Below are 14,719 nucleotides of genomic sequence, written 5' to 3'. Positions count from 1 at the left end.
CTGCCCAGTGTCTCTGATCACTTCCTGTTGCCTGCAAGATGTAGGACTCTGAGCTACCTCTCCAGCACCATGTCTGCCTGCATGCCACCATGTTGCACCATGATGATAATGGACTGAACCTCTCAAAATGTAGGCCATCCCAATTGAATGTCTTCCTTTATAAGAACTGCTGTGGTCATGGTGTCTCTTCACAGCAACAGAAACCCTAACAAAGACACAAACGAAAGAATAAAGAGCACAGCTTTCTCCTTAGATGTTGTGTGGGCCTCAGAAATATCAAGGTCAATTCAAGGTATTGGTCAGGATGACAGGAAAGGAAAGGGTTTTCACAGTGAAAGGCATGCAACTAGAAACACAGTTGGGCCTCGGTGAGTAATTTATTGGGACCAGAATGAGATGAGTTATCCAAGGATCCTGTTACTGGATGTGAAGAGCTGAGTGGAAACTCTCCACCTTCTGCTCTCAGAAAGAACAGCCTTGGGCTTTTACATGCTGGTGGTAATAGCACATAACCTTAGGAATCACGGGCTTTTCTGATCTTTAGGCAAGCTTTATTTATTAAAACGCAAATGAAATGCCACTACATCAAAGTGAATACAAAAAGATAAATGGAGACGGGCGTGGTGGCAGATACCTATAATCCCAGCATTCAGGAGGCCGAGGCAAGAGGATTATAGTGCTGGGCTAGCCTGACCTACATAGAAAGACCCTAGCTCAAATGAAAAGATGAATGAAAAACCAGTTGATATAGCAAATGTAATTGTCTGCTATTTCTGAACATACTAAGAGAAAATTAGGTAAACATATATGCATAAAACTAAGAAGAATCTCCTGATGTGCCATTGTATTCAACAAATAAATATTAGCTACTTTATGACCTTCACTTAAAATTTCTTTTCTTTTCTTCCTTTTAATTTATTTAGTTTTATCTATCTATCTATCTGTTTATTTTTAGTATCTGAATCTTGCTATGTGGCCCAGGTTTGCCTAAAACTTGAAATTTTCTGATTATTTTGTTCCACACTCAAGACATTCACATGCTGTAGAACTCTAAAATAACTCTGAGGCCTCTCAGCCTTAGTGCTTTCCCCCCTCCCCTGGGAACCAGGAATCTAACAATTACCCACACACGTACTGAAATGTTGGGAACTTTCCTGCGGGGCGCCATCCTGTCCAGCAGGAATGAACCCCACCAAAAACGAGAATTCCTTCTCTGGTCACATCTTTATTTGGAGCATTCCCTTGAGGAAAATTGGGGGAAGGGAAGATAGAGCAGGGACGAGAGAAAGCTTAGAGAGAGAGCGTTGGGCCCCGAGGCAGCTGCTTTTAAACGGTGGAGCGGCTTGAACGCTGTCCTGATTGGTTAATGCCATTCTGCTGGTCTGAGCATGTGCAGGCAAGGGTGCAGGCAGGGTTGCTCAGCCCCACGTGGCTACCTCCAAACTGCAGGACCACCTGTGCCTCCAGGTGGCTCCCAACATCTCCCCCTAATTATTGTCTTTAAGAGCAATAAGGCAAAACTATTTTCCAATCTGGTCCCCACCTAGACGCAGCATGCCAAGGATATCTCTGCTCCCACCCATTCCTAAGGAAGGAAAAGGCAAAGTAGAGTAAGAGATAAGAGGTTGCACAGGGTGTTGCTCAAGTCGATGGTGTGAAACAGCTGCTCTTGGCACCGCCCAGAAGGTCATCTCTGCTGTCTCCGCACGAATCTTCCACAGCAGGACACTCAGCATCCACTGGGTCGTCTTCTTTATCTCTCTGGTCGGTCTCGCTGGCATCCAGATGTATGTCAGCATTCCTAGAAAAACATAAACAAAACTCTCCTCCCAAATAAACATTTAAGAGTACTAAAAACTCTCAGTGTAAAAATTCAGCACAATCAGTACTGGAAGTAGGCTGGTTTTGAACTTAGAGATCTGCAGGTCTCTGTTTCAAAAAGCAAATCTTGTTTGCCTGTACCAGCAAAATTTTGAATTAAAAATTAAGTGTAAAAAGAATGCAAGAGAAATCCTTTCTCTGGGGGAAGCTGTCACTGGTAGTGTAGTCCCCCTCTATTGTTTAAAAACCAAAGCAGTTGTCATTGGGAATTGAACTCATAACCTTTGGAAGAGCAGGCAATGCCCTTAACCGCTGAGCCATCTCTCCAGCTCCCCTATTCAGATGGAAAAACCTCTAGGTAGCATTTTTTATTTCACCCGTTGCCAGGGGCAATAGGTAATGATAACCAGGTTGACGCGCCTTTATTATGATAATTAGGACCAGTTCTTTGAGGGAGAATGGACGTCGATCATCTGGCTACTTCCTGCTGACAAAGGGACGTTGTTTGGGACTGAATTTTTGGCGACAAATGTTTTTATCTGACTAAATTCTTAGCGACCTTGGCTGAGGGCGGCTCCGCCTCTGAAGCCCATTATGGCGCGCTCCGCATGGCCCAAAGGCATGGCTCCGCCCCGGGCCGTGCGCGCTCGCCGTTTATCCCGTAACTGCGAACTGTAACTCAGCCTCACCTCAGGCAATGAATTCGCACCGCCAAGCTCCGGCGAGGGGGGCATCCGCCCACCCGTGGGGCCCGCCCACCCGTGGAGGGCCCGGTCTGCCCGCGCGCGGAGCCCCGTTCTCTGGGAACTCATCTCCCCGCTCAGGGAGGGCCCGGCCATGTTGCTATGGAAACACGGCTTTTCGCAGAGCCTGTGCTGGGATTAAAGGCGTGCGCCACCACCGCCGGCTACTTCCTCAAACAAAGTTCAAGTTTTCTGTACCTGAGAGCCAAAGACTGAGCTCTCTTAACAAAATTAGGCGAAAATCACCTCCAAAAGCTCTGTGGCTCTTTAAGAATAGGGAAGGCAGTCTTAGAACACGATCAAGCCCGCCTCCCTACGAGACTGTTGCCCCGAGTCTCTTATCAGCGAGTACGCACGGAGGAAGCCGCGGATCTCCCAACCGTAAACCTCGCCCTTTTTGCTGTTGTTTTTTCCTCCTGCACTGAACTTAAGGGATTTTTCTTCCCCGTTGCTTTCTGTACCTTCTTTCAGATACCTTAACTTTGATATTTTTTTTTTTTTGTATTTTCTTTTCTATTTAGGCCTATCCTTTGAAATTCCTTTTTACATTTCTTTTCCTCCCCTTTCTGGGGATTTCAACCGACGTCACTCACCGCTCCATGTTCTCAGAGTTCTGAAATTCAAGGCTCTCTGTGCTGGTGTCTGATCTTGGCTTTTTCTCCCGGGCTTTCTCAGGGTCCCCCGGCGTAGTTGTCAGGGTCCCTCAGCGTCCCGGGGTTTCGAGCACCAGTTGCGGGGCGCCATCCTGTCCAGCAGGAATGAACCCCACCAAAAACGAGAATTCCTTCTCTGGTCACATCTTTATTTGGAGCATTCCCTTGAGGAAAATTGGGGGAAGGGAAGATAGAGCAGGGACGAGAGAAAGCTTAGAGAGAGAGAGTTGGGCCCCGAGGCAGCTGCTTTTAAACGGTGGAGCGGCTTGAACGCTGTCCTGATTGGTTAATGCCATTCTGCTGGTCTGAGCATGTGCAGGCAAGGGTGCAGGCAGGGTTGCTCAGCCCCACGTGGCTACCTCCAAACTGCAGGACCACCTGTGCCTCCAGGTGGCTCCCAACACTTTCCATCTCCCCAAATCCTTGTGATTGTTCGCCAAATAGAACTCAGTTATTGGAATAGGGGCAAGATAACCCTTAAGTGTTGACTCAGTTCCTGGGAAGGGGTCAAAGTAACCCACAGATGTTCCCCCTTACCCTGCCTGATCTGGCAATCGCTCTCCCGCCCTGGCTCAGACCAATCATTGCTAGTAGCCCTTTGAATCAGCCAATCCTAATAGTTGAAGAACAATTCCCAGACTCCCCCTTGTTTTTGTGGCTTTTTACTTTAAAAGTAGCCTGTACCAGCTATTCGGAGTCTTTATGGCTTCTCGAATTCTGAAAGACCCTGTCACAACAGAATTAATTAAATCCTCATGCTTTTACATCAACTGTGGTGTGAGAGTGTTTTCTTGGGGCAACTCCTCCTCAGTAATTGGACTCTAGGATCCAACAGATGCCATCCCTGTTATTCATGGTAGGAAAATGAAGGTTGCTTTCTAGTCAGCTGCCCTGTTTCATTTTGGTGCCATCGCCATCCCAGCTCAACTTCAACTGGTGCAGGAGAATTGTCTGTATTCTGTCAATCATGTTTTAAATAAACACTGATTGGTCAGGCAGGAAGTATTGGTGGGTCAACCAGACAGGAAGTAGAGGCAAGGCAATGAGAACAGGAGTATTCTGGGAAGCAGGAAGCTCCCTCCGCAGTTCTGCCCAGATCACCAAAGAAGCAAGATGTGAGCTGCCCCACTGAGAAAGGTACCAAGTAATGTGGGTAACATAGATAAGAATAATGGGTTAATATAAGCAACAAGAGCTAATAAGTAGCCTGAGCTAATAGGCCAATCAGTTTTACAACTTATGGAGACCTCTGTGTGATTTTCTTTGGGGGCTTGCCAGCTGTGGGGAACTGGGCAGGACATAAACCCCAACAAGCAGGCCCCTTCATGTTACATTCAGCCAAACTCTTCCCTGGTCATTTTCACTCCCTGAGCACTCACTGTCCCTTCCCTGCTAAGCAGTGCTCAGTGGCTGGCCAGTGGCCACCCTAAAAGCATCTGTGGTCACCTGAGCATCTCTGCACATTCAAGACCTCTTCCCCAGCCATCTCTGTAGATGTGACCCTTGAAGCAGCCCAGAGCTACTATATACATTGTATTTCTCCTGGGCGTCTCCTCTGGCTGGAGTGCTTTCCTCAGCTCAACTTTTTATTTAAAGATAGGCTGTTACTTTGAATGCTCAGTCATATAGCATTTCCCTTACGGTATTTCTCTCATTTCTAAGTGGTCACAGCACTTTAGTGCATTGTGGGTAAAATGAATACCAGGACTGCCATCAAAGGGAAAACAGACACCTTGGAGCCTGTCTGGTGATGGTGTAGTGTCCCCTCAAGCAGGCTTGCATGACCTTCCTGCGTGAAGCAAAGGGAAGAGATGATCAAGAGGTCAAGTACACAGTACTTGAGGTCATAGGACAGGAAGTGGGGGGATGAACAGGATGGTCCAAACTGGTCAGTGTTTAGGTGTTACAAAGGAGATATTGGGCAAAGGGAATAGAGCTGTTTTCACAAGAGAATAACTAGAGAACATAAAGTCACAAGGACCTTTATTTGTTCCCTTAGAGCTGAATGTGATGCAGACAGAAAGATGGTCACTGCTGCCTGCCCATCTCTCATGCTCCATCAGCATCCCAAGCTTCAGGGAGTCCATGGTACCCAACTGAACAACAGGAAATCATAGGGGAGAGACTTCGTTTGTGAGTGCACGTAAATCCTCAGCATCCTGCAGCATCCACAGATATATTGGAAGGGCATTATTGATGGCTTAGACCCTGTTGTAAGCAAGCCATGACAAAAGCCTGTAAAATCTGAATTACTACTATTGATTTCATTTCATATGAGCACAGGTATGGCTTGAAAAAAATTGAGATACAGTGACATTCATTTATGATTCGAAGGGGTTTAAAACCTATTTATAAGTTGGCTACTGAGATGTGAACAAGCTGCTTCCTTAGCTCAACTATTTTGGACAGGAGCTGTTCCTACCACTGAGGACCTGGTCATGGAAAAGGAAATAAACAAGTCCCCGTGTCTATATAAGCACCCACTTTGAATCACTGAAGTGGGTATTATTATCATTAAAATTTCACCTCCTAAAATAGTGTACAGTGTTGGTGGTAAAAGAGTCTTGAACAGTGATTCTCAACCTATAGGTCGTGGCTCCTTGGGAGTGGTCAAACAATCCCTTCACAGGGGTCACGTATCAGATATCCTGTGCATCAGATATCTTATACATTATGATTTATGACAGCAGCAAAATTATAGTTATGAAGTAGCAATGAAAATAATTTTATGGTTGGGGGTCCCCACAACGTGAAGAACTGTATTAACAGGGCTGTAGTGTTAGGAAGGTTGAAAACCATTGGTGTAGGATATCTCACTAAACCTAAAGTTTGATTCTTGCTCTTCTTCACAGTGCAGTTGATCCTGGATCCATCCTAACCTCTCTGAGCATCAGTTCCTTGCTTGTAGAAAGGAAACACTCTCTTCTGTGTAGGATGCCAAGAAACTCTGATGTGAATAAATTCTGGACAGTCATGAGGAATTAGCATGGCTTGCATCTTTTCACCACCGCATCCATCTTCCGCAATAAATGAGTCAGTGTTACACATGTCTCAAAAGACAAAAAATGTGAGAGGAGCAGCCATGCCTTATTCATCTCCGTGTCAGCTTGTCCCACTGGGAGAAGGGTCTCGGGATAATGGCGGAGTTCCACAGGGTGGTGAGCTTTCCACCCTCACTGCTAGCCTGCTCGGGAGGACCCTAACTGCAGAATGGCAGGACCAAGATGCCAGTCCTGAGAGCCTAAGCCTGTTTATTAAGTCAACCAAATACACAACAAAGGAAGATAAACTAGGTCAAACCAAGTGTTTCAGGAACATAATACATGGCTACCAAGGGCAGAACACTAACCCGAAGAGACAGAGGCTGGGAAACCATCCCTGGAAAGGGTCAGAAAGAAATTATTTTAGGTTTTGTAGGTCACATGGTGCTCTAGCTTTTTTCCTGTTCTGTGATAAAGCATTCTGATCAAAAGCAACCTAGGAGGGAAGGGTTTGTTTGCCTTATACATCCAGGTCCCAATCCATCACTGAAGAAAGCCAGGGCAGGAACTCGAAGCAGAAACTATGGAGAAATACTGCCTATTAGCGCAGTATCTGTTTCGTTTCCGCAGCTTCCTTACACAGCCCAGGCCCACCTGTCTAGGGATGGCACAGTGAGTTGGGCCCTCCTATATCAACCAACAATCAAGAAAAACCCCCATAAGCATGCCTACAGGTCTGTCTGATCTAGGCAATTCCTCAGTTGAGGTTGATTCTTCCCAGGTGACCCTAAGTTTATGTGAAATTGATGATAAAAATTAACCAGCACACAGGGTCTCCTTAACAACCTCCCATTGTGGTCACTTCCTCACAAGGGCAGCCATGCATAGGATGCAGGGGAATGAGAGTGACTGTATCCCCGTAAATTGTCCTTAAAGCACGCACGAAAGGCTGCATCAGGCCCTCGGGCTGTGGTCTGCCAATCCCGGAGATACAGGCTTGTCTCACTGCCAAAGAGGATTTACAACAAAGCTGGAAAAGAAACCAGGTGAGGGCATAGAGGAGGAAAGTCGCAGTCACGGAGCCCAGGAAAGGTCCTCCTCCGAGGTCACACGCTAAAACAAACAAGGGCCCAACTGGGGAGAAGTGTCCTGGAAAACATATGTTAGACTGGATCAAAGCTAATTTTATTCGAGACGCTCCACGGTTGAGTTGGGGAGATGGCTCGATGGGGAAAGCACCAGCTGCACAGGCGAGAGTTCAGATCCCCAGCCCCCACACAAAATCAGAGGACGGTAGCACCTGTCTGTAAATCCAGCTCTGGGCCGGTATGAGTGGGGGGGGCAGGACACAAGACCAGAACATCCTGGTGGTTCACTGGGCAGCCAGTCTAGCCCCAAACAAGTACGTTTCAGGTTCTGTGAGAGATCCTACCTCAAAAATAAAAGGCAGAGTAGAGATTGAGGAAGATACCCCAGTGTCTACTCTGACCTCTACAAATACACTCATAGGTGCATGCATTTGTACGCTCACACACACACACACACACACACACACACACACACACACACAAACACGAAGGTTTGGGATTTCAGTTGCCTGAAAACTGATTGTTGGACCAACAGTGTGATGTAGCTCTAAGGCACTTCAAGGTGCTGTCATCCCACGTACGAAAGGGAGCATCCAGAATGGGCGGGGCAATGCTGCTACAGGGGTGGGCATACTTGAGTAACCACCTTTCAGCCTGCCACAGTGATTGACAGGCAAGGGGTGTTTCAGGGACATACTTCCCCCGGCTGTACTCTGGCTGGAAAAGTTTGGTCACCCTGTTTCCTCTAAGAGGTCTGTCCAGGGTTCAATGGAAAAGAAGTAATACCTGAGTTTGGAGTTGAAAGGTATAGAGGTGGGGGTGGGTATGTTAGGGGAGCACTTAAGGCAGACGAGATGGGAAGTACCACAGTGTAGACCATGAATGATTCTCCGGCCACAGTTCAAATACAGGTTTCTTTCAGGCATGATGGTGTATGCCTTTACAGAGACAGACAGATGTCTGTAAGTATAGGCTAGCCTGGTCTACATTGTGAATTCCAGGTCAGTCAAGGCTACATTGTAAAATTTTGTCTTTAAAAAACAGAAGCTGGAGAGATGGTTCAGCAGTTAAGAGCACAGGCTGCTCTTCTAGAGGATCCAGGTTCGATTCCCAGCACCCACATGGAAGCTCACAATCATCTCTAACCCCAGTTCCAAGGAACCCATTGACATGTGACTCCTGCGTTCTGACTTTAGTGGGCCCAGCTTGTGATGATGCACAGACATACATGTGCCTAATAAAACAATTTTTTAAAAAGGCCTCTAAAAAGGGGGGGAGCCGTCATATTTCCGAGGAACTCTTCAATTTCAGTCTTCTTTTCACCCCACTTGGGAGAGAAGACGTTAATGTGTTGGTTGTTTAAGAAAACATTTGGAATGTTTCAAAGGAGGCTTTAGAGGGAGCTGGATTAAAGAACCAGCAGGTCTATGGTGGGGGTTCTCGCAGCCACTGATAATCTGCTTGCAAAGGAGCAAAGGAACTAATTATCTTTGGAGAGGACTGTGCGCCTGGTAAAATAATTAAAAATAAATGGCTCTCCTTAGAAATGCAAATTACCAAGTCCTGAAGAAACCCTGGTGGTCACATAGACAATAAATAGATGTGTTATCTGAGGTCCTTTACTTGATTGATTTTCAATTCTAGTTGCAACCAGGCTGAACAGGGGAAACAGGTTTTCAAAGCTCTAAACCATGGCATCTCACCCTGGCGACCTTCTGGGGTACCATTAGGGACCTGCCACTTCCCCTGAGTCCTAACTCCACTAACGTGAGATGGGTCATTACTGCAGACACCTCTCCGGAGTTCTACTGAAGCCTGTTCCTGCTACGCAGTGCTGTCTGTCATAAGGCATTAGCCAAGCACCACTGTGGTGGGCTCGGTGAGGTGAGGGGAAGATAGGAGGCCTTGGGGGCTGAGTAGAACACTGGACTTATTAACTCTTTCACCAAGCATGTTAATGTGTGCATCCCCAGAATCCCCACCCTAAGATGGGGTTTCTCTGTGTAGCTCTGGAACTCACTATATAGACCAGGCTGGCCTTGATCTCAGAGATTCGCCTGCCTCTGCCTCCTGAGTGTTGGGATTAAAGGCGTGCGCCACCACCACCTGGTACCAGTTCATGCTTCTAACCCCAGTGTTCAGAGGCTGGCCTCGGCAGGAAGGCGACTGCTACAAGTTGGAGGACAGCCCAGACTATAAAGGACGGGGCTATACTGTGAGTTCAAGTTCAAGACCAGCCCTGAGCTGTTTCACAAGACCCTTTCTCAACAAAATAAGAACAGAAACAAAAACCACTCCCAAATCATAAAGCACAAAGTCAAATAAAAATGCCAAGAAGGCCACAACATGTTATCCTTTTGTCAAAGAACCAATACTGATTGGATACCTACTGTTACACTTTCCACTGATTGGATACCTACTGTTACACTTTCCACTGATTGGATACCTACTGTTACACTTTCTGGCATTTGAAAAGGGATGGGGGCGGGCGGTTCTGCCTAGAAAGAAACTGACCGGGGAGTCAGATTCTGGGCACCTCAGTCCATGCTCTCAGTTCCTCTTGCTTTACTGACACCAGATTGCTCCTGCATCTCTTATCTAGAGAGAAATGATTTCCCTTGTGACCAAGCCAAGCTGAGGTTTCCAAGGGAATAGGTGATGTTGGAGAGAAATGAGAGAGGAAGGAAGGCTCTTTGACTGGTGGTCTTTGTTTTCCAGAGGAGGGCTGGATCTCCAGGATGTGAGGTCTACATACACTGGGCCAATGGCGCTATCTACATCTGAAGGTCTCAAAGAGTAAGATGGTTGATACACAAAGAAACACAACAAGATCTGGTTAATAACATGCTGAATACACATCTCTTCTGTTCCTAGGTAACTTGGCCAGGGCCTGAAGCAGAATCCATTCACCCTGGTCAGTCCGATCCAATTCCATCACATTCCCTCCATCAGCATAGGCTCTCCTTGGGGTTCAGCATCTTTCATCTTGCTCCCTGTGGTCCAGTCTCCAGGAGCTCTCTTCATGTCCACCCAGAGAGCCTTCTCTTTCTGTGTGCTGAGACTCAGCTGTGACAGCTTCCTGGCCTTCCAGCACAAGCAGAGCAGGGAAGCGAGCAGAAACAGCAGCATGAGAAAGGGACAGACGATGAGGAAGTAGAGGAAGGGTTCAGAGGAGCAGATCCGGGAAGAGAACGTGGATTCTGCAACAAAAGAGGAACACAGACGACAGTCAGTGTCCAGATTACCGGGACCGATCATCACGCACACCTCCTTAAACATTAGCAGAGGCAAGTGCGTGTAGACAACAGGGCGGAACGGCGCAGGCCCTGCATCGTGTGAGAGCACGCAGAGAACAGGCCTAGGACATTCTCAACGCACGCGTCTCCCCCTCCCCCTCGCCACTGCAGCTTTAGAACTGCCAGTGACCTACTTACAACCACCAGCCAAAAGGGAAGGCAAAACAAAAAAGAAAACCTTTCCTTTAATCTTCTTCCCTCAGAAAAGATATGTATAATTCAGCCCTCGTTCTCAGCTGTGTAGCTGGCCCTGCATTTTTAACTGAGCTATTCCCACCGCTGCTTCTCGAACTCACAATGGACTCTGCTGCCTTCTGCAGCAGCTAACCCTTCGGAGGAGCATCATTCTCCTCCTGACCCATGTCACACAGGTCACTCAGCCCCTGGCTCCTTGCCTCCCAAGCTCAACTGTCATTTCCTATGCCTCTGGGCACAGCCCCTGTCTGGTTGGATCTCACTTCTCCCAGTGAGGCCCAGTTCTCACTCCCTTGTCAGGCAGCCCCTTTGTTTGGCCCCTTCCTTACCTTAACTGAGATCATCTGACAGTGCCCTGGGATCCATGCATCACCTACAGTACTCAAGAATGTTTGCTAATCGCAACTAAACCAAATTGACTGCTGCAGGGCCAAAGACGCTGTACATGCCAAAGCATGTGATCCTCAGGCGGCCTGTCTTGCTGCGAGGGACCATCAGAAGGCAAACGTGGGGCAGTGGGGCTCCTAGCCGCTTCCCGGGGAAGCAAAGCACAGTGGACTCAGATGCCACAGGTCCTGGGAAATGGTGCCCTGGGCTACTGACCAAAGGCCTGGGCTACAAGTATTCAGCCATGTGTGTAAAGAGCTACCAATCAATCACTCGCTGCGGTCTTCCAATTACATTTCTGATATATTTGAACTTGGGGCTGTTCTGAACAATCTGACGCTGACAGCGGCTGTGCTTTGCTTGGAAAACCATAATGACAGGAGCTCTCTCTTCTTCAAAGGTTAAGCTATAGAACTTATGAGATTATAAATTCTCGGTGATAAAAACAGGTTTAATGGGTCATTCTGATCAACCTCCTGCTGCATAAGGAAATCCCTTTGGGGCCTCACTGATTCATTTTACACGCTGAAGACTGCCTCTTTGCTGGAAATCAAGAGAGAACCCAGACAGTTGCTCCAGCCTGGTACTGTGAGCTCTGTGAGGGTCGGACCTGTGTCTTACGTGCCTTTGCATCCTGTGAAGCACTTCCCCTAGAAGGCCTCATGGGAGCTGGATGAAGGAGTCAGCTGCTGACCGAGTGTATTTTCCCTGCCAGAACCAGCATGGCCACCATGGTGCTGTGCAGAGTGCCTGGCCTTGGTGAACGTCAGGTTGCCCAGTTCTGAATGGGGCTGGCACAGAGCTGTCGAAGCAGGCGGCCTGGGTTTTTTCTATTCTCATTTGTGATCTTCATCTTGCCTTTGATTTTTCTTCTTGAAAACGTGATCAATGGAAGAGAGATTTGGATTCTTTCGTTGTGTGTGTTTGTTTTGTTCTGAGGTAACCACACTACATAGCCTGAACTAACCTTGAACTCAGGATCCTCCTGCTTCCCAAAGGCTGGAATTAGAGGTGTGGTCCCATAACTGTTTTAATTTCTAACTCTTTCCTCTCCGCACAGTCTTCTCCCAGATGACCCAGCTGGACTGTCCTTAGTTTCCCAGGTGTCATCTGATGACACTTGCAAGCACGGGCAAAGGAGGCAGAGACTAAGGCTGCTGTAGAAAAGATCACACTGCAGAACCACAGGTCCCTACAGAAACTTCTTTTTCATAACAACAACCACTGTAAGGAAATGGTGGGACCCCTGCAGAGAGCCCATTGATGAGAGTAAACAGTCTCCTCAGGTGTCCAGATTCCTGGAGAATGACAGACAGCCAGGATTTTCACTTCCTCAAGGAAGCTTATAAAGCTCAGGGTTGAACTCCCTGGGATATCAAAAGGGTGCCAATGTTGACACATCCTATATAATGGGCACACTTCAGCTAGATTGGTCCTTCTCCGGTTCCTCACCTCCTCAGAGCTGTCCACCCCTTCTCCTCCCCACCCCACCCATTCTGCAGCAAGTGGATCAGAGATAGCATGGCTACAAGTTCATGAATCCTTCCCTTTCCTGAGACCTCTAGGGAGAGATCTCCTACACTGCCTGTGAGCCTGAACCCTCCTTAGGGCCCCTACTGTGCTGCTGTCTGTCCATGGCATGAATAACTCTTGTAATACACTTCTGACCCAAAAGGACAGCTTGCCTTAGTGTCTCTCTTGACCCCAGGCCTAAGAACTTTTGCTGACAGAGGAGGGAGACATAGGGGTCCTGGTTAAAATACGGGCCATGAGCATTCCTGCAGCAGGGTGGATGAGTACCAACTGTATTTCAGAGACAGCTTGATTCAAATCTTCACTCTTCAGTTCACTCTTGTGAACATTGGATAAGTTATTCATCTCCTCCAATCCTCTGTTTTCTTATTAACTAAACAGGGATGATGATAATTCATCGACTTTCATGAGATAATATGTAATATAACATTTAACACAATACCTAGACCATTTGTTAAGTAGGCAAGCAACAGACATTAGCTAGAAGGTTCCTGGGGGAGCTGAGAAACACCTAGGCAACCTTCTCCCAAGCCTGCTGACTACTCACAGAGACCTCAGCTCTGTGGTTTGGATCTGGAATGTTCTCTAAAGGACCAAGTAGTCAAGGTTTGGCCTCAGCTTGGTACTACTGAAAAGTCATGGGACCTTGAAGAGGCGGAGCCTGGTGGGAAGTCACGGGCCATTGGGAGCACGGCGTTAAGGGGAAGAGTAGAATTCTGATTTCTTTTTCTATTATTTCTTTTTCCTCTTTGCTTCCAGGATGCCAAGAGGTGGGTAGCTTCTTGAGGTGTCACACACACCCCTCTTACCCACCTTGCTGCTGCCCAAAGCCATGGACCAGCCAACGGTGGCCTCAAAACTTCAAACTATGAAATAAAATAGGAGTTCCCTTCCTAAAGGTTATCTCAGGCCTCCTTCCCCAGAGACGGGAAGCCGAACACAACATAACAGACTCCTCACTTTCCTTCATGGGCTCAATCTTACCCTTCACTGGAACGTTCAATGATTCCTTAGGAGATGCCTGCCGGCTGTGGTGATAGGGGTGAGCTATCCCATCCATCTCAGGCATCTGAACACATGGTTCCCAATTACTGGTGCTGTTTGGGGAGCCTGAGGAAGTCTGGCCTTGCTGGCGGAAGCATCACGGTGGCAGGCTTTGAGAGCCTGAAGATCCACGCTGCCTCTAGTTCGCTCTCTCTGCTTTGTACAGTTCAAGACGAGAGCCTTTGTGTCTGCTCTATCGACTGCACCTGCTACCTGCTGCCTCTGCTCTGCCATCACGGCTGCTTCCCCTCCGGAATCATAAGCCCAAACAAACTCTTCCTTCTGTAAGTTGCCTTGGTCATCGTGTTTGATTACAGCCATAGAAAAGTAACTAACGCACTGGCTTTCTTTCTAGTCAGGGGTGCTAGAGAATCGGGAGGTGAGTCTGCGGTCTTACAGCTGCTGGACCGGCTGCATGGTGATGGTGAGATGGGGTGGGCATGCAGGAAACAGGATGAAATCTGGCACTGGGCTATTCTGCCCCCAAGACTCCAGTCTTTAGTAAGAAGGAACAGTCTTCACAGGGAGGCGGCTTCTCCATTTAGAGCCGTCTGCCACCAAAGGGCAGCACGGTGCCCTCGGCACAGCGCAGAGTTGGCCAACAGCGAGCAACTGTCAGCTCCAGTGCTTCTAAATTACCTCCCCAGGGAGGGCACTGCTTGCTCTGGGTCCTACAGGCACCATTTCCCACCGTCTGCCTCCCGCCCATATGTGGAAGAGAACCAGTGACACTCAGAACCATTCCAGCTGGGCAGGGCATTTTGAATCAATCTAAGTAAGTGCCCCATACTCAAAGGACGTGACCTGCGGAACGGATCCAAAAACATAACGAGCACACTTCATCTTGAGCAGCCGCTTACAACTCGCTTCCTTCTGCCCACAGCCAGGCATGCCACAAATAGCTCTTCTTTTGGACACTACCTCAGAAAGGCTGACTCGAGAGGGAGAGGATGAAGGTGCTTCGAACCTCCTGACTCC

General features: G+C 47.9%; 1 protein-coding gene across 2 annotated transcripts in view; it reads right to left on the bottom strand.

The window, feature by feature from the left end:
* Positions 1-6,451: 6,451 nt before the first annotated feature.
* The window catches only part of Cd101 (CD101 molecule), a 39,093-nt gene continuing 30,825 nt past the window's right edge, over positions 6,452-14,719 (bottom strand). The window contains exons 9-10 of one of the 2 annotated variants that reach the window (XR_015735357.1): positions 9,733-10,486; positions 6,452-9,702 (exon numbers count right to left, since the gene is read on the bottom strand). Coding sequence is in view for 1 of the 2 variants with exons in the window: in XM_048442192.3 (XP_048298149.3) it covers positions 10,221-10,486 (266 nt within the window). In the remaining variant the exon portion in view is untranslated. Of the gene's footprint in view, positions 10,487-14,719 lie in introns of both variants that reach the window. The other variant, XM_048442192.3, reaches the window with a different exon arrangement.

The sequence above is a fragment of the Myodes glareolus genome, chromosome 17, assembly GCF_982192425.1.
Source record: "Myodes glareolus chromosome 17, mMyoGla1.1, whole genome shotgun sequence".
NCBI lineage: Eukaryota > Metazoa > Chordata > Mammalia > Rodentia > Cricetidae > Myodes > Myodes glareolus.
This window is presented reverse-complemented; position numbering and strand designations above follow the sequence as displayed.